Source organism: Chelonoidis abingdonii, chromosome 24 (genome assembly GCF_003597395.2).
Source record: "Chelonoidis abingdonii isolate Lonesome George chromosome 24, CheloAbing_2.0, whole genome shotgun sequence".
Classification (NCBI taxonomy): domain Eukaryota; kingdom Metazoa; phylum Chordata; order Testudines; family Testudinidae; genus Chelonoidis; species Chelonoidis abingdonii.
The window spans coordinates 3,008,164-3,027,896 of record NC_133792.1 but is presented as its reverse complement, the minus strand read 5'-3'; the positions used below and the strand labels follow the sequence as shown (position 1 = coordinate 3,027,896).

General features: G+C 50.6%; 1 protein-coding gene across 3 annotated transcripts in view; it reads right to left on the bottom strand.

The window, feature by feature from the left end:
* Positions 1 to 19,733, bottom strand: part of TRAF2 (TNF receptor associated factor 2) — a 58,633-nt gene that overhangs the window by 32,469 nt on the left and 6,431 nt on the right. For 2 of the 3 annotated variants that reach the window (XM_032794121.2, XM_032794123.2), the window contains exons 2-3: positions 2,603 to 2,823; positions 551 to 629 (exon numbers count right to left, since the gene is read on the bottom strand). In XM_032794121.2, coding sequence (XP_032650012.1) covers positions 551 to 629; positions 2,603 to 2,823 — 300 coding nt within the window. Of the gene's footprint in view, positions 1 to 550; positions 630 to 2,602; positions 2,824 to 3,726; positions 3,815 to 19,733 lie in introns of those variants that run through there. The other variant, XM_032794122.2, reaches the window with a different exon arrangement.

Below are 19,733 nucleotides of genomic sequence, written 5' to 3'. Positions count from 1 at the left end.
GAGATCTAAGATACAAATTGATCTGTGGTAAGTGACTGGTCGCAACTTGAGTATTTTGTGATTTCTGAAGTAAGTGACCATTTATCACTAAGTCCAGCTTGCCTGGGTGGCAAGACAGACTGGAGTGCCCAAGGGGACTGTGTGTGACTCCATAGTAAGACTGTTCCAGTGATCCAGGAGTTCACGTTTGTTACTGGGCTGGTGAAATTGAATTATAGAGCATACCACCAGTATGGGGTAAGGACCCTGTTTCTGATAGTTTGCCCTGAGGTAGACACTCATGGTCGTGAGCCACTCCAGACTGTGTGACAGTATCTATGAGAAATCTTTATTGCAGAGTTTAAACAAGTAAACTGTGTTGTAAGATGTCTTGGATTTTAGAAGTTGGGGAATCAATTGCAGCACTAATCATTACACTGGAGATACTGAATTCACACCTTCTTAGATAATGGAAGGAAGCATCATTCTTAGGTACCTCTCACTCTAAACAAAAACAGGAAATGTTTATGAATGACTTCAATGTTTTCTACTTTGGAGAGGTCTTACTTACCGTATTTGTTTCTAAAATAGAAACTCCTTCTTCATATATTCCTTCCTGAATACAGGCTGCACACTTCTGGGGCCCAGAGCTAATGGGGGTGGGGAAAAAAAATCAGCCACAAAACAGAAAGATTCATGCTGAATTTGTGATTCAGTGACAAGAGGCTTTTCAAGAGATCCTTCAGAGCCAAAGGTGCTTTATTTACACAAGCAGATTTTTAAAACAGCAAATAGAACCCTTTACTAAAACATTTTGCATTAATTGATTGATCTTTTTAATGGATATACATTTCTGCTCTATTTTAGTTATTTCTTCCTTGTACTGATCTTTATTCTCGTTTTCTTCCTCTCATGATTAGCTGTTCTTATATTTAACTTTCCCCCAAGCCCTAAAAAGTGAAGACAGAGAAATTAAAAAGGTCAATTGAAACTTCTTTTCCGAGCATAAAATGTATTTTTACATTTCACACGTGGCATTATTGCCAAGCAGAGACCTCCAAGCAGCAAATTCTTTATACGGCCCCGACAGTCACTTACAACAGTACTTAATAAGAGTGGATCAACCTAGATGGACCACCTGGTCTTTTTCATACACAATAATCTCCTGGGTTTCGGCTTGACCATACCACCTGAAGAACGCAACAAACTCAGGAAACTCTGGGTATGTCTACATAGCATTTTGGAGCCCACAGGAAGGAGCCTTCAAGCCCGATCAACAGACTGGGGTTAGCGGGGCTTCTGCTAGCGCTCTAAAAAGACCTGTGTAGACAGTGCTTTGAAGTTACGGCTGGGACTGAAGCTCAAGCTCTGAAGCCTGGAGAGAGCAGCTTCAGAGCCCAAGCTCCAGTCTGAGCTGCAACTTAAGAACTGTCTACACACTATTTGTAGAGCACTAGTGCAAGCCTTGCTAGCCCAACTTAGTTGACCTGGGTTGGGAGGCTCCTTCCCCAGAATGGCAAAATGCTGCGTAGACATACTCTCTAGGGCAGTAGTCACCAACCTGTCAATCGTGATCAGCTAGTTGATCCCGGAGCCTCTGCCAGTTGATTGCAATCTCAGGGTCATTAAAAGTGAGGCAGTGCAGTGGGGCTCAGGCAAGCTGCCTGCCTGCCCTGGCCCCACACTGCTTCCAGAAATGGCTGGCTGCTAGCACATCCCTGCAGCCCCTGGGGGGAGGTAGGGGTGAGGGAAGGCAGCTCCATGCACTGCCCCCATCCCCAGCTGTGTCCCTGTAGCTCCCATTGGTGGGGAACCAGGGCCGCAGAGACATGCCAGCAGCCAGCCGCTTCTGGGAGCAGCGTGGGGCCACGGCACACAGGCAGCCTGCCTGAGCCTTACTGTGCCGATGGCCGGGAGCCACCTTTGGTTAGCACTTCCTGTCTGGAGCCTACAACTTTGCACCCCCTCCTGCATCCCAACCCCCTGCCCCAGCCTGAAGCCCTCTCCTGAACCAAACTCCCTACTGGAGCCCACATCCCTCACCCTCCCCTGCACCCCAACACTCTGCACCAGCCTGGAGCCACTTCCTGCACCCAAACTCCTTCCCAGAGTTTGCACCCCTCACTCCTGCACCCCAACCTCCTGCCTGAGGCTCAGCCAATGCACACCCCACAGTTGAGAATGTTACACTGATTTGTGACAATCCCTGAAGGATTTTGGATCTATAAATCACAAATGACACAGATTAGATGTAGTTTGACCATATGTTCCCTGCACCCAAACTCCCTCCTAGAGCCTGCACCCCCTCCCCTATCCTGGTGAAAGTGAGTGAGGGTGGGGGAAAGCGAGCAACAGGGAGGGGAGCAATGGAGTGAATGGGGTGGGGCTTCGGGGAAGGGGCAGGGTAGGTCCTGGGTTGATCTTAAATTCAAAAAGTGATCTTGTGTGTAAAAAGGTTTGAGACCACTGCTCTAAGGCCTGAAGAGAACCAGGTGCTGAAATTAAAAGACAGATATAAAACATGGCCTTCGTTCACAACCCACTGAAAATAAGGCTGTTTATCCTTTTTTTGCTTTCCTTTGCTTCTAATCATTTTGTTTCAGACTGGAGAGGGATAAATTACCTTATAAGTTTCTTCAGGCAGTAAGAACAATAGCGGTGTCCACACTGAGCTTGAAATGGCCTTCTCAGAATATTCTTGCACTCTGAGCAGAGGTATTTGCCCTCCAATTTAGTCCCCAGTATCTCCTTTGAAAATCCCGGCTGGTTTAAATCCAAAGAACCAGGTGGAGTCGAGTTCGCTGCTGCCATGTGAACCAAAAACCCCAGATGTGCCTCAAGAGCCTGAAAAAAGAAAAATGTTTTGTCCCATTTGATTATGTTGTTCTCAGTTGGACAAGGTTCACCTTTCACTACCTTAACTGCATTTATCACCTGGAAGCTAAACTTGTTATTCCTAAACACAGGTTTGCAGTGTATTATACACACTGATTTTTGTATTGATACACACTGAAACAGCCACCTGGGCAAATTTTGTCTTAAATCATAGAATAGAATCATAGAATATTAGCTTTGGAGGAGATCTCAGGAGCTCATCTAGTCCAATCCCCTGCTCAAAGCAGGACCAATCCCCAACTAAATCATCCCAGCCAGGGCTTTGTCAAGCCTGACCTTATAAACCTCTAAGGAAGGAGATTCCACCACCTCCCTAGGGAACCCATTCCAGTGCTTCACCACCCTCCCAGTGAAAAAGTTTTTCCTAATATCCAACCTAAACCTCCCCCTATTGCAACTTGAGACCTTTACTCCTTCTTCTGTCATCAGGTACCACTGAGAACAGTATAGATCCATCCTCTTTGGAACCCCCTTTCAGTAGTTGAAAGCAGCTATCAAATCCCCCCTATTGCAACTTGAGACCATTGCTCCTTGTTCTGGCGTTTGCCAAGGGCAGGGTCTCTAAAGTTAAATCTGAAACAAGGAAATGGGGTGGGGTATTCTTGCATAGTTCCCCCACCCACCTTAATTATGAAAAAATAAACTTTGGACAAATTGCTGTCTCCAGTCCAAAACAAGAGAGATCCAAGAGGAGAAAGCTTGCCTAATGTCAAACTGATCAAGAGAATAAACAAACAGCCTCCTGAAAACTTCCTACACATCAGGTGACACAGCCATGATCCAGCGTCTCATACTTCCATTTCTGTCAGTCGTCAAAATTCACTGTGATTCTATATAAGGCTAGTGGCTCACTTGTGTCACAGAGAGAACCTATTTGAACAGGCAAGAGCCAAGATTTACAAACGTAATCTGAGGTGTCGGAGGGTTCCAGGTTTCTTTGAAGGTCTGTAAAACCAAGAGGCAAAAATGGTATAATCTAATGAAAGGAGGGATATACTGGGAATAAAAGGCAGCATGATGATTTATTTTTACTGTGTGCGCCATTCAGAAAACCTCCCTTCCAATACTGCCACGTAGACTGGAAGGTACGTTAGTAACTCCATGTATGTTATCTTCGTATCAAAACAGCCAAACAAGCCATAAGCTGGGGTTAGACTGAGTTCCATGCTTTCAGCATTTAAATCTGATGTATTCTGAGACCATATTTACAATACAGCCACTACACTGACACAGGTATAGAGCTGCAGCTGTAGCGTTGTAGTGTAGATGCTCCCTACACTGACGGAAGCGGTTTTCACATTGATGTAGTTAATGAGAGGTGGTAGCTAGGCTGATGGAAGAATTCTTCTGGCAACACAGTCGTGTCTATGCTGGGGACAAGGTCAACCTAACTACAGCCCTCAGGGTGTAAACTTTTTCAGCCCTGAACAACATAGCTAAGTCAATCTAACTTGTAAACATAGACCAGGTGTTGCCTGATGACTGACTTTAACTAGATGTTTTTAATGTAGTCTATATTTATTAAGAGAAATAACTTGGTGTAAATTTTGGCTATTGAGCATCTATCAAGACAGCAAAAATGCCTCCCTGAAAGATAAATTAACAGTTCAAGAAAAGTTTAGGGCATCTTGCAGGATCTTTCCCTCCACAAATATCCAATGGCACAAAAGCAATTAAGTGTAGCTGGACCATGGAGAAGATGTGAGGCAGTGGTGCCTTGGGGAAGGCAAGGAGTTACAACCAGCAATGCCAGGAGGCTTAACTCCTCCACAGGTAATAAGGAGAAGATTGCTGGATATTGCCTCTCACTAGCCCAAGATTCTGCCCTTGTTCCAATAAGACATCCTCCCACTTTGTGGGCAGTGAACACTGCCAACAACCGCAATCATAGCAAATAATGGATTGAAGGATAGGGGGTGTGAGGGGAGAATGGGGGAGATAGAATGAGAGCAGTGCTCCTTCTAATTGCATGCAGTTATGTAGGGCCAGAAGAAGGGTAAAGCTGTGCAGGTAATGCCCTAACCTCATTGCCAATATTCATTGATAAGAGAGCTGACATCAAGGCAGGTGAAAATGCTCTTGGTTCACAGATTCCATTATACATTTACAGCAAGAGTTGAATAATCAGAGTCTCTCTGGAGAAGAGATAAAATTTCAGCAAGAATGTTCCCAAAGCAGAGGAATCAATGTATGAAAAATTAAGCACACTGATCACAGAACATGTTCTTAAGTGTGTGTAAAGGGTTCCAAACGGCCACAATTTGACCTAGAGGTTTGTATACACGACTGGAAATCAGCAAGTCTAATCTAGGTTATATTCCTGGCTCTGCCACAGACTCAAAGTCTGATCTTGAACATATAAATCCCCCTCTACACCTCCGCTGTCAAATGGAGTTACCAGTACTTAGCTACTACACAGGAGAGTCCTGAGGGTTAATTTATCAATGTTTATAAAGGGACCTGAGGACCACTGGTAGACGGCACTATATAGCAAGGGTCTCAAAGATGCAGCCCGCAGCTCCCTGCACCAACCCGCAGTTATTTCCTGTGGCTGCCAAGCTCCCCTCACCCGCCGCCCCCCGCACGCTGCGTCCCCGCTCCTCTGCCTACCTCTAGGTGCTTCCCACCACCAAACAGCTTAGTGCTTTCCAGGAGGGAGCAGGGAGCCATGCGCCCAGGGGAGGAGGTGGAGAAGAGGCAGGACAGGGGCAGGGATTTGGGGAAGGGGTTGGAATAGGGGCGGGGAAGGGGTGGAGTGGGGTGTGTGTGATTGTATCTTTATTTGAAAAGGTGTCAGTGATTTGGCCCGAGGGCCGCTGTACCAGTCCTCAGGTGGCCCTCGTGGTGATTTGAGTTTGAAACCCCTGCTCTATAGGATGTGGAGACTATTATTTATTACCCTGTTCCAAGTGGACTAACAGACCAGTGGTTTCCTTCCCTCTACTCCCAGTAAAACTACCCTAACCAAAAGCAAGGTGGATTCCACTGCCTACGTACACTAGCTCTTGTAACTACGAGCATTTCTGGGGAGAAGAAGCATAACTTATAACCAATCACTTTTAGTTCTGTATTGCTGCCTTTCCCCCCCCTGCAAAGCAAACTTAATGGCACAGCCTGTTAAAAAGCTTTCTGGATTGGCCAGACATTGCTGTGATGGAACAGTTCATGTAAATACCACATAACCCAGAATCACTAGCTAAGAACAATTCAGAAGTCAGTCTGACATAAGAGCAATAAGCCACTCCACTGCTGTCTGCATTTAATTTAGCCAAGAATTTGGCATTCACCTTCAGTAGAAAACCCTGGCTGTTTCATGAAGGGAAAAAAATATGCTCTGGCTAAACCACAAGATATGAGCTTGATGCAGGAATTATTGGGTGATATCTTTTGGCCTATGTCACACAGGAGGTCAGACCAGATTCTCTTAATGATCCCTTCTTTGGTCTTAAAGTCTATGAATCCAGGGTGCTACTGAGTATGCACTTCCCTCTAATGGAATGCTTAGACAGGAATTAGAGATAGTCAGGGACTTTTCTACAAAATGTTTTTTCATCAGAAAATGCCAGTCAAAACCAAAACTGTGTGGTAATAGATCAGTTCCAATGAAACTGTCTTCTGAAAAGTTTCTCATGTCCAAGACAGAATTTCTGGTCAGACAGAAGCTACTGAACCAGAATAGCTTGATGGTTAGTCACATCCCAGCTCCAAATTAGGTAGAGCAGAGACTTGAACCTTGGGTCGCCCTCATCCCAAGAGAGTGCCATAACCACCAGGCTGCTCTGGGGTGAGTTCTCGCTGACTCTCCACAAAACATTTCAAAAGGTTTTGGATTTGTCCCAGTGCAGAAAAGAAAACTTTTCAATTCTTGAAACCGTTCACTGACAGCTGTTTCCTGTGCAGCTCTACCAGTGACCCGGAAGAGGGATACGCAACTGGTGGCCCAAAAGACAAATCTGGCCTGCTAGATCATTGTAATGGTCAGGAAAGACACAGGGCTTTGCATGGGCCAGGTCCTTCCTGCGCATAAATCCGCGCATCACATGTTGCTGTAGCAAGAGCCAACAAGCTGGCGCAGGGAACCAGACCCAACTCCATGGGACAGGAACAGTTGCTGTGAGGAGAGCACAGAACTGGCTCTTTCTCCAGCCCTGCACCAGGACCAGATTTCCCCTTCCCTGCAACCACTCAGGGCAGGACCCTATTTTCCGCCACATCGCATACCCCTGCTAGCCAAAGGATTTTAGTGGATTTTGTGGCCTTCTACTACCTTAAAGTTACCCATCCCTGAGCTAGAGAGATGCTAGAGCATACCATGCTGCACTTTCCATATCAGCTGAGATCTGAATCCAAGGATTTCATTGCCTGTGGTCATTAAAAGGTCACAAGGCAAGCTTAAAGAGCTGGCGGGTGAATGTGTTCTCATGTGTTCAGTATAAATAAGTACGGGGGCATCTGTGGGGCACTGTAACTGTAAATAAATGGACCTGTACATTTTATTCTTTATTCATGTTATGCCTACATAACATTTGTACTGTGCTCATCACTGCAGTAGCCATATCTTTCTTCCACACCCCCACTCAGTTATCATCATGGAAAGACTAGATCAGCAAAGCAGTTTTTACATTCTGATCAGAAGATTGAAAGAGGTGCATTAATTCTAACTCTTCTGAGAGCAAGTTCCCACAATCATGGGCCAATTACTGAGAAAACTGAGTCTTACACTTGAGTCTCACTCTGCTGGTTGACAGCTGCATTATTAACCACTTTCATTCCTTCAGCGGAATAAGGCTAGAATGGAAGACCGTAGTCTCAGAGAGCAAGGTGATCCCTCAGGTACTTTGGGTCAATCCCATGAACAGCTCTGAAGACAAGGACTGAAACTCTGAGATACACACACATTAGTGTTCAGGTCTAGTTTAATTATAATATAAATGTAGTGCCCTTTATAGGCAGAGTAACTCACAAAAATGTTATTTCTGCCAAAAGCACCATAGACTATCAGAGCTGGAAGGGACCTCAGGAGGTCATTTAGTCCAACCCCCTGCTCAAAGTAGGACCAATCCCCAACTAAATCCCTAAATGGTGCCCTCAAGGATTGAACTTGCAACCCTTGGTTTAGTAGGCCAATGCTCAAACCACTGAGCAGGGTGTAGATTATACAAGAGCTGAATAGAAAACAAAAAATTAGTGGGGCTGACAAGTGAGGGAGCAAGTGTATAGGTCTGTGGTACTGCAATTTCTCTCATTAACAAGAGAGTGTAGCCCTATTACACCAACATATTCATGTGGCTACGGTGGTTGAACAACAGTAATGCGAGAATATCCATACAGAAACTGATTATTTTTAACTGTTTTCCTCCTTTTATAATTTTTGGGTGAATTTCATACTTGAAAACTCTGAAGGCTGAATCCCCACAGGACAGCAGTTCAGAATCCTGCTCATTGTGTTTAATCACTGACACAATTTAACCCATGGCCATTCTAATGAGAATGCCAGCCAAGTGTCAGTTAATGTGTTCCCCAAAGGTTTTTGCAAGACCATCTCCTCCTATCTGCTGGGAACTAGACTGACATTCACCCACTAAGTTTAAAGGTTGTCAGGGACTGTGGGGCCCACCTTTCTGACAAGTACAGTTCCCTAGACTGCGGCAGTCCTATTTCCCAGCAATGCTAAGTAGGAGGTGAGTGAATCACGCGAAGTGTTCAGAAATGGCCACGGATCAGTGTCTGTTGCTGAGACCACATTACCGTGCCCACTGCCAATAGCTACCGGGGTGGTTTGTCGCTGGCCGGCATTTCCAGGTCAGACGGCTCTGTAAGATTTGGAGAACAACGGGAACAAGGCGCAGCTTACTAAGAGCAACCCCGACTCCGGCCCGCCTGCTCCTTGGGGCGCACTTCAGCTCGAACCAGACTTGTTCAGCCCCTTCCCGCCACGGCCAGAGACACGCACAGGAACCCGCCAGCCCGGCGGCGCAGGGATTTCCCAGCGCGCAGCGCCCGGGCTGCCAGGCTGGGATTTCCCCGACGGCACTTCCCGTCTCCATTTCCTCCCACCAACGGCGCTCGCTCCAGTGCCCGGGCGGGGCTTTCCTCGCTGCCCCCCGGACTCGGCGGCCAGCCCGGGGCCCCGCACGCGCAGGGACCGAGCCCAGCCTCCAGCGGGACGGGACCGGGCCAGGGAGTATGGAAGACAGGAAGTAGACAATAAAGGGTACAGAAGCAAGGAGGAGGTGAGCAAGACGAATGCAAAATGACCCAAAGACACGGTCAGGGGGGTGGATGCTGTGTTTTGGAGGTGACCCAGAGACAGGAGCATGGGGGTGGGGTGCTTGTGGTCTCAGGGTGACAGAGGCAAGGGATGGCGGAGAGGGGGGCAGGGTCTGTGGTCAAGGAATGACAACAGCGGTCGAGTGGGTGGTGTCTGGTCTGTGGGGTGACAAGAGCCATCGGGGATGGCAGGTTAGGAGGGGTGAAGGTCTGTGGTTCGGGGTGACAGGAGGCACGGGCGGGGGCGGTGCGTGGTCTGGGGTACCAGACACGGGCTGGGTGGCAGGGTGCTGTGGTCTGGGGTGACTAAAGGAGCGGGCCGGGGGGCGGGGTGCTGTTCTGGGGTGACCCAGACACGAGGTCCCCGGGGGCTGGGTGCTGTTGGTCTGGGTGAACAGAGGTAACGGGCCGGGCGGGGTGCTGTGTCTGGGGGACAGAGGCACGGGCCGTGGGGGGGGTGCGTGGTCTGGGGTGAGCAAGAGATCGGGGCAAGGGGGCGGGGTGCTGTGGCTGGGGTGACAAGCACGGGGCCAGGGGGACGGCGGTGCTGTGCTGGGGGCAAACGTCCGGCTTGGCGGTGCTGTGTTCTGGGGTCCAGAGAACGGGGCCGGGGGGGGCGGGTGCTGTGGTCTGGGGTGTACAGAGGGTCGCGGCCCCCGTGGGGAGTGCGGTGTCTGGGGTGACAGAGGCACGGGCCTGAGGGGGGTGGGGTGCGTGGTCTGGGGGTGACCCGAGACACGGGGCTGGGGGAGCGGGGTTGCGTGGTCTGGGGGCGAGTATCGGGAATGCGAGGGGCGAGGGTGCTGGATCTGGGGGTGACAGAGCACAGGCCGGGGGGCGGGGTGCTGTGGTCTGGAGAGTACAGAGGCACGGACGGAGGGGGGGCGGGGTGCTTTGTGCTGGGGGTGACCCAGACACGGGGGGGCGGGTGCTGTGGTCTGGGGGGACAGAAGGCACGGACGGAGGGGGGCGGGGGTGGTCTGGGGTGACCAGACAGGGCTGGGGGGCGGTGCTGTGTCTGGGTGACAGAGGATCGGGCCAGGGGGCGGGGCTGTGGTCTGGGGGTGACCAGAGGGTCGGGGCCCCGTGGGGGGAGGTGCCAAGCTGCCGCACGTCACATAAAAACAACTGGCCCTCAACCGCCACCCAAACTGCCGATTGTGGACCAGCACTGCGCGGAGGCGCAAGGCGAAGGCGCGCTAGCCGGAGGGAGGGGCGTGGCCTGAAGGACGTGTCCGGTGGGCGTGGCTTTATGGGGTGCTTCCGGTGTGGCTGGCGGGAGCGGAGCGAGGCTGCCGGTAAGTGAGGCAGTCCCCCCTCCCGGGCGGGCCGGCGGCCGGCTGGCGCCCCGCATGCCTGGCCGTGTTCCCCGGCCCGTGGCGAGGATAGAAAAAAAGGAACCCCGGGGAGCCCTGGCCAGGGCCGGCGGACGCCGCCAGGGACTGGGCCCGGCGGACCGCGCTGGCAGCGGCCGAGGGCGGGGGCCCGCTGACAGCATCCCGACCCCCCTGACCCGTGTCTAGGTCACAGCCCCTCTCCCTGCCTAGCCCCCTCCCCTTGGGGCCCCTGGTTTAAACCTATGGGGTCACCGCCGATCCACAGCACCCGCTCCCTCCCCTGGGCCCTAGGCACTGGGTCACCCTCAGACCACGGACACTGAACCCCTCACCCGGCCCTGTGGCATGGGTCACGCAACTAACCCCAGCATCCCATCCCTGCCTTCTATCATACTCCCGCACAGTAAATCCTGCCCTCTCCATAGCCTGTACTGTGTCCACTGTGACCACAATTTTTCAGCACCTGCCCCCTCTTGTGCCCTGTGTCATCCCCTGATCCACACCACCCGCCCTGTGTCTGGGTCACCCCCCACACCCCGTGACTGTGCCTGTGACACCCCCAGACCACGGCAACGCTGCCCTCCCTGGCCCCTGGGTCACCCTCTGACCGCATCCCCTCATGCACCATGGCATCCGCCTCCCCACAGGTCTGTGCCTGTGACTCCCGCAGAACCCGTACCTGGTCACCCCCTGAACGGCACCTGCCTTAACCCTATACTTAACCCTAACCTAACCCTTCATTGGCACTGCCCCTCCGCAACCCAACAACACAACACATCTCCCTGCACCCTCATGTTTATCCATCCCTGTGTTAAGCTATCTTGGATGCAGATCATAGTTCTCACCCCAGAGCTCCCAGGAACCACGTTCTCTACTCCTCCTTTCCTCAGTAACAATTAGTGGGTTTCTTAAGAGGATGATCAAATCCCGCTTCAACCTGCCGCCTCCCATCCACAGATCACCAGCCTCATAGAGGGCCCTCCATGCTGGCCTGCTCCAGGGGCTAAAGCTTTCACTGGTGAAAGAATGGCTTGTGTTACGACAGGCAGGTCAACTAAGATCAAGGGGTTCAGACTGGTGGGGAGCCCTGAGGGGGTCACAGGTATATATGGGTGGGTCACGAGTCTGTCAGCCTCCACTTCAAACCCAACTTTGCCTGCAGGATTTATAATGGTGGTATAAGATGTAAAAAACGTTTTAATTTCTTAGGGGGGTCACACTCAAGGCTTCCTAATGGGAGAGGTCACCATACAAAAGTTTGAGATACCACTGGACTAGAGATCTTTAGTCCCTTCGCCTTAAACGCTCTGAACCTAGAATGGAGAGAGGGAGAGCTGTGTGCAGTCTGCAGAGTCCATCCGCTCTCCGCATCACATCCAGAGACGAGCCTCCTCTCCCAACACAGAGTTTGTAACTCCTCACGGCTGGCTTCCTGCATTTGCTGGAGCGTAAAGGCCAGGCACATCCATTAACCGACCAAGAGACAATACTAAACATGAATAATTAATAAGCTTTTCAAATCCTGCTGCCATAGCTCCCCCCCACCCCAACCTCCACACTCTTGCTTCAAGTTAATAAAAGAAGTCATAGAAATTCTACTCCTGCACTTCGGAAAATCACGACACCTCATGCCAAAACCACTTGCCCTGGCTTGGGCAGCTGAGCCAGACACAGTTCTTCCCAACATCATTCAAAGAGAAACCCCTGCAGACAGAATGGAGTGAGAGGCTGAGGTTTCATTTCTCAATTCCTTGGGGAATGAAATGCGTTATCTGAGACAGCCAGACTCAAAAGAACACCTGGGAAACTACTACTTCATTCATGCCAAGCTATTACTGTGGGATCCCAACACCTTACCAAGGGTCGGAAATTAAAGTTTTTCCAACAGCTTGTGATCTTACAGAAACTGAGGTGCCCAATAGTATGATCAACAGCAAGAGCTGGGCGTATAACTTACATGTGGTGTCCCCAGCCTGTCTGTAATCACTTAAACATACTACCTCACCTGCAGAGCCCACAGCATTTACGCTGTGCTTGAGAACAGCCATGGCCACTATTGAAAACCCATTGAAGGCGATGGAGACTCACACAGACTTTGGATCAGGCTTCGTTTCTGTAATCCTAGGGCAAAATCCTGACCTTATGGACTCCCAGTGGAGCCAGGGAGGAGAGAGGGAGGATGTCACCCCTACAGTACATATCGGGTGTAGATCCTTAAAACCATACGACCTTTCAAATGAATTCAGACGCTAGAAAACCCTTAGTCTATAAGCTTTCAGTCAACGGTTCCCAAGGTTCAAATACCAACCAGTGTGGCATGGCTCAAATCAGTGACTCTGTCAAATGAGTTTTGGTCCTCTGTCCACTCTTGGTGCCTTGCACCACCAATCCCACGGTAGCCACCATGGTGCGGCGTATCAAAGGCCACTTGAAGGCTAAGCCTCCCGTAACCTAGGCATTGCCTGAGTACTGCCACCTCTCCCTCTCCCTGAAGCCAGCAAGAGACACAGGTCCAGCCAGCAGCCTGGAGATGGGGTCAGCCGGGCAGGGCTGGCTGGCAGGGCTTCACTGGCCATGGGGGAGGGGCTAGCCACCAAAGGGGGGCAGCCCACCATCAACTGGCCCTGTTGGCAGCGCAGAGAGGGGGCCACAGACTGCACGGGCAACTGGGAAAGTATCTCACCCTGAGGGGTCTGTAGAGGTCAGTTGATTAGCAGGGCAGTTTAGCGTTTCTCTAATCGTGCAGGCACTGGTATTACATAATAGCTGCAGCCTGTGCTGTGCGTGTTGACTGAGCACATGATGAATATTTCACTCCGCATAAGAGACAATTCTAATCCACTCACTCGAGTCGCCTGCTAAGAACTCTACGGCATGCACCTCTTCCCATGCCACACCAGGAACCTGCAGACCACGGTCTAACATGTGGGCTAAACCCAGGATGAGTACTGGCCTCCAATAGACTCTTGAACACACTGATTGGCCTTAAACAAAGCAGCAGAGCTCCTTAACCTTTTGAAAGAGTGACATACGCTCTATTCCAGCTCTGATGAATCAGCTCTTGGCTGGGCGGTGGTCCTTAGACAGAAAGTGCGAAGAGTGGTGACGCAGCAGAGAGAGTCCAGAGGGGGCTGGCTTTGTTTTAATAAGAACTGAGGAGAAAGGATTGAAAAGCCAAAACCGTATGTGAAGTTGCAGGCAGCAATAAGCCACCCAGAGTGCCTCACAGGGGGAACTTGCTTTGCTAAAGGTCAGGCCAAAAGACCTGTGACTTTTACAAAGACAGGCGTACATTTCAAAGCAAATCATTCTATTTCCACCTCCTAACCACAGCCGTAGAGATTATTGTGATACAGCTTAGCAAATCCAGTCCTTGGCGCAGTGCAAGGGCTCTTGATCTCTTCATGTGTCATTAGTGTACTTAGATTTTCCAAGAAAGCCTTGACAAGGTCCTCACCAAAAGGCTCTTACCGTAAATTAAGTTGTCATGGGATAAAGAGGGAAGATCTGCATGATTGAGAACTGGTTAAAAGAAGGGACAAAGGGTAGGAAAAATGGTAAATTTTTCAGAATGGAGACGGTAACTAGTTGGTGTGCCCCAAGGGTCAGTCCTAGACCAAATCCTATTCAACTTCATTCATGAAATGATGTGGAGAAAGGGGTACAACAGTGAAGTGGCAAAGTTTGCAGATGATCCTAAACTCTCAAGAATTAGTCAGACGCAAAGCAGACCATGAAGAACTTCAAAAAGGTCTCACAATCTAAGTGATTGGACAACAAAATGGCAAAATGAAATTTAATGTGGATAAATGTAAAGTAAGGCAATGTGGGAAAAAAAAAACCCAACTAACATACAATTATGATGGGGCGAATTTTTAGCTACAACTATCAGGAAAGAAGATCTTGGAGTCATCATGGATAGCTCTCGAAGACGTCCAAAGGGGTGGTGCATCGGCAATCAAAAAGCAAACAGGATGTTAGGAATCATCAAAAAGAGATAGAGAATAAGATGGAGAAATCTTTATTGCCTTATAATAAATCATGTAGCGCCCACAAATCTTCAAATACTGCGAAGATGTGGTCTCCTCAATCTCAAAAAAGATATACTGGCATTAGAAAGGTTCAGGAAGGGCAATACAAAAATGATGAGGGTTCGGAATTGGTTGCCAGATGAGGAGAGATTAAAGAGGCTAGATTTTTTCAGTTTGGACAAAGAGGAGACTACAAGGGGGTTATGATAGATGGTGTATAAAATCATGAGTGGTGGGAAAAAGTGAATAAAGAAAAGTTATTTAACTTCTTCTCATAATATAGAACTAGGGGCCTACCAAATGAATATGGGCAGCCAGGTGTGAGGGAGGGATAGCTCATGTGGTTTGAGCCAATTGGCTGATAAACTCCAATTGAACAAGTTCAGATCCTTGAGGGGCCATTAGGGAATGGGTAAAAGTGTCTGGGATTGGTCTTGACTTTTGAAGTAGGGGGTTGGACTAGGAGCCTCTGAGTCCCTTCAAGCCTGATATCTATGATTCTATGACAAAACAAATAAAAGGAAGTTCTCACCGCAGCGCAACAGTCCAACCTGTGGAACTCTTGCCTGAGGAGGTTTGTGAAGGCTAAGGACTATAATCAGGGTTTAAAAGAGAACTAGAAGGTAAGTCGCATAAAGGTTTATTAGCCAGGATGGGTAAGGAAGGTGCCCTTAGCTTGTTGTCATAGAGGGTGGAGATGATGGCAAACAAAGATCACCTCGATCATTACCTGTTAGGTTCACTCCCGCTGGGACACTGGATTGGTCACTGTCGTAGACCAGGTTTCAGAGTAGCAGCCCGGTATTAGTCCTGTAATGCAAAAAGACAAGAGTACTTGTGGCACCTTAGAGACTAACAAATTTTATTTCACGAAAGCTCATGCTGAAATAAATTTTTAGTCTCTAAGGGTGCGCACAATATCTTGTTCTTTTGTCGGTAGTCCAGGAGACGGGGCGTATGGACTTTGGTCTGATCAGTATGGCCATTTTAAATGTTCTTATGTCCCACTCCCAAGAATGCCATTCTAGTGCCACAGGGCTGAGGTCTTCAGTGCTCTTTGCACCGGAGGATGAAAGTAGTCAGAATTGCCCTCTCCCAGGGAGTTCAGGACAGTCCCCAGCAGGCACAGAAACTGGAAGTCCAGGTCTACACCTACTGCCCTCTATGGGAGGGCCACCAGTGCAGGGGATTTATGCCACAACTATTCTGAAGCGTTAGATTGGCTCACTGGAAAGGGTGTAGGGGGGTGTGAGTTGCAGCTAGAGTGCAATTTAGGCAGTACCCTGAGGCAGCGTATACCTACACACCAGGACTGAATGGCCGGGCAAGCCCTGGAGGGTGCTGCTGGTCCCACAACTGGGGCTTAGTCCAGAGCGGAGAGGCACATACACACGCTTGGCTCCTCAGATCCAAAGGGGACTGTGTGCTACTCAGAGCTTGTCCAGAAAGCTGCTTTCTTGTAGGACTGGCAAGCAATTCTGGGGCTCCCAAAGCCACAGCTGAATGCTCAGGGTCATTCTGCAACCTGCCCCAGCTGGTGACAGGAGCAGGTAAGCAGCCACAGCTGAGGGGCTGAATAGATGACGGAAGAGTGATTAGCCAAAATTGGGCGGGTGTTTTGTACACTGAATTGGGAGACTATGGATGGAATGTTTCTTAAACAAGAGAAGCCTCAGCCAGTGCTCTTGCTTCTGTCAACCCACACTGGTGGACTGATCCACTGTGAGACTAACCTGTAGGTTTCCACACTCTCAAGTCTCAGGCAGCTGGCATGCAGAAAGGTTGGCCAGCCTCCTTGGGGCCTCTGTGTACAGCAGGCAGGGGTTTGCCCGCCTCTATACTGCTCCTGTGCCCAGCTGTTTTCCTCCCACGCAAGCCAACTGGGGCCAAGGGTTTTTTGTAAAAAAAAAATGCATACGCTAGGCAGATATCCTCTCCTAGAGGCACTAATCAAGCAGTGGTGGAGTTGTGGTAGCACAGGCAGCAGCGAGGGTAGCACTCTGAGTACAAACCACTTGCACTCAAGGATGGCTAGCTTGAGCCACTGCTTGCGGCTGCCCCAGGCTATTGGGCTACACTACATCTAGTCTATAAGGTGCCACATGGATTCTTTGGCTGCTTTAGAGATCCAGACTAACTCGGCTATCCCTCTGATATGACTCTTAGCGCATGAGCTTCGATGAAAGTTAGTGTGAGTCTGTCCTGATGAGCCAGGAACACCCTGTGATGGGTTCGACCCCTGGAAAGTCACTGATGCACTGAGAACCTGCGTCTACCTGTTCTGCCAGTTTGGGCCCCTGTAACATGTCTTCGCTGAGCCAGGCTATTAAAGCCTCCCTAACATACACACAGCACAGGCAGGCCACACACAGCTGCAGATTCAGCTCCGGGAAAGACTGTGGGTTGGCTCCTCCACTTGCAGCCGTACAGTGCTGCGGGATTAAACCTGCCTTCATACAGCTGAGTAGGGAACAGTGCGTGCATCTGTTCTCACACTGACAGCTGCTAGCGCACTGAATGGCACATTTAGCATTGGCAGCAGCACTGAGAGCGTGCACTTAGGGCAGCTATCCAAGAGCAAGCCCTTTCCATGTTGATGCCGTGGGTGTGGAAGAGGGTTGGGTGGGAGACGGGGCATTCTGAGTCCTGTCCAATACTGGTGATGCATCGTATCGCATCCCAGCAATCCTCTGTTGGTTTCCATCCACATTTGGTGCCATTTTCAATGTTTCTGTGCCAGTGCGATCTGTATTCTTTTGGCCTGCAGGAAAGGAGCTCCTGAAACGCGATGATAAGGCTGAACGAGTCTCGCCAGCCGTCCGTTTGGCAAGTCGAGCTGTTTCCTTAAGCATCCAGAGTGACAGTGTGAAAGTCTGGACAATGATATCAAGTCAAGTAACGCGTATACGCGAAATTGCTTGTGGATTCACGGAAATGCTCAGCACATGGAACCTCACTTTTGGGCTCGGAACAAGCACTCGCGTGTGGGATAACATCATCCTGCAAGTCGGGATGACGAGCAGTGGCTGCAGAACTTTCGGGATGAAGAAAAGCCACTTCATGGAACTGGTGTGAGAGCTCGCCCCCACCCTGTCAGCGGCAAGGACACGAGATTGAGACTGTGCTGCCGTGAGAGCGGGTGGACTATTGCAATCTGGAAGCTGGCAACTCCAACAGGTAGGATCGGTTGCCAAACAGTTTGGAGGTGGGGAAAGTCGATCCGTTGGAATCGTGTGATGCCAGGCATGCAGGGCCAGTAATCGCATCTGTTAAGAAGAAGAACGTGAACTTCTGGGGACGTGGCAGGACATTGTGGATGGCTTTGCACAAATGGGTTTCCTAACTGTGGAGCGGGCAATGATGGGAGGCTGTAAGTGAGGCAGTGGGATCCCCAAGCCCCGCATGGAGGACCGACCTCCTACCACCACGTGGTGGAAGCCACTGGGTCCTGCGCCCGCCCCTCATAGGTCAAGGCACAGACCCATGAAGTATAAAAGCGTGCAGAGCTCAGTCGAGGCCCACCAAGCAAGGGCCAGAACGTCTGCGGCCGGCTGCAGCCGGAGCTCACACCCGCCAGCCGAGCCTGCCCCGCCTCTCACTACCCCGAGGAGAACTAGCCTGGACACCCTGCTCCAGCTATCAGAGGAAGACTGGCCGAGCACCGCCCCGCGCCACTACCCAAGGAGGACTGGCGGATCACCCCGCTCAGCTACCCGAGGAAGAGCCGAGCTTAGCGCCGAGCCATACCACCCCGAGGAGGAGCCGAGCCTGTCTCTTGCCAGCTACCCCAAGGGCCACTGAGCCCACCGTCGGCTACTTACCCAAGAGCCGACGGTGTGCAAGACCGCTGTGATGCTATGTGACTCAGGTACCACGACGAGGGGTATGCGGAAGTAGCCCGGGGCGCAACCACCCCGTATGACTGCAACACTGCCGGCAGAGCCAACATCGTAGTGGTGCCGGCCAGGACCCAGCGGACAGGCAGCGAATCTCTGCCGCTGCTAGGCCCCGCTGGGATGAAGTGGAGTGGGAGGGCCTGCATCCCCCCTGCCACCCATTCCGGGTGGCAGACTCCCCCTTCCCCTGGCCCTGAGGAGGCAAAGCCTATGACTTACTGCCAGCCTGCTGAAGACTGAGTCTATTTGGACTTGCTATGTGTGTCGCTTGTTCTGCCTCTGATGCTATAGTCGTGGGGTCCTGGGTCAGTTGCAGGTTTCGGTTCTAATTGACTCACTGCTGGCTATGGCCGGGAGGTCCTGAACTCCACTAGTGTCGAGCGTGGTGCATTATTGTTCCTAGGATGAACAGCGAGTAGGCCTGCAGCCGTGCGGAACTGGGAGTACTTCATCTTAGCGGCCCTCTGCGGGACACCAACGACGCGGGCGGGCGCCAGGCTGGTCAGAGAATGCATATTCGTTTGTCCTGTGCACACTCCGTGGTTAAGAAGGATGCCACCTAGCAGTCTGCGTATGTTATAGGCGTAAGGATTTCATTTCTCCTATGGTTTCTCCAAAAATATGACCGGCCCTTAGTGGAAGTTTGTGGGCATCATTCGAAACTATTAACAGTCGGCTGGCTACGAAAGGTGCAATGATGTACCGATCTTTCAGAAAACTGCGAATCTGTTCAGGAAGCGCAGGCCAGGTTTTCTCAACCAGACGATAACAGTAGGGGATTTGAAATGCCACATATGTCGATAAGGAGACCCTGGCTACCTAATGCGGGGTTCATTGAATCTACAACAGGGAAGCTTGACAGGAGAAAGGAATGGAAGCTACAGCTGAGTGGTGCTGAATGAACCCGTAGGAGTGTGCCTTGATGCCCCGTTGTGAACAAAGTCCTACCTCTATCTTGGGGTTTCCTGCGCTTATCTGGCGGATTTGTTCACAACTCTTGAACTTACCCCCTTCGTGGAACCCACAGTCTGGTCAGCTCCTCCTGTGTCTGATCAGGAGTGGGAGGTTTGGGGGAACCCGGGCCGCCCTCGACTCCGGGTTTCAGCCCGCGCTGTGGATGCAGCTGTCTATAGTGCTCCTGTAAGCTCATGACAGCTACAACTCTGGCACTTCCCCATGGCCTCTCGACAGGACCGTCTTTATCTCCTCACCACAGGACCTTCGTCCGGTGGCTGATAAGCTTGTCCTCCCCAATCCTCAGCAGTACATCTCGTCACCCCTCAGCTCGTGCTTCTGGCTCCCAGATCCTCACATACGCTCCTTTC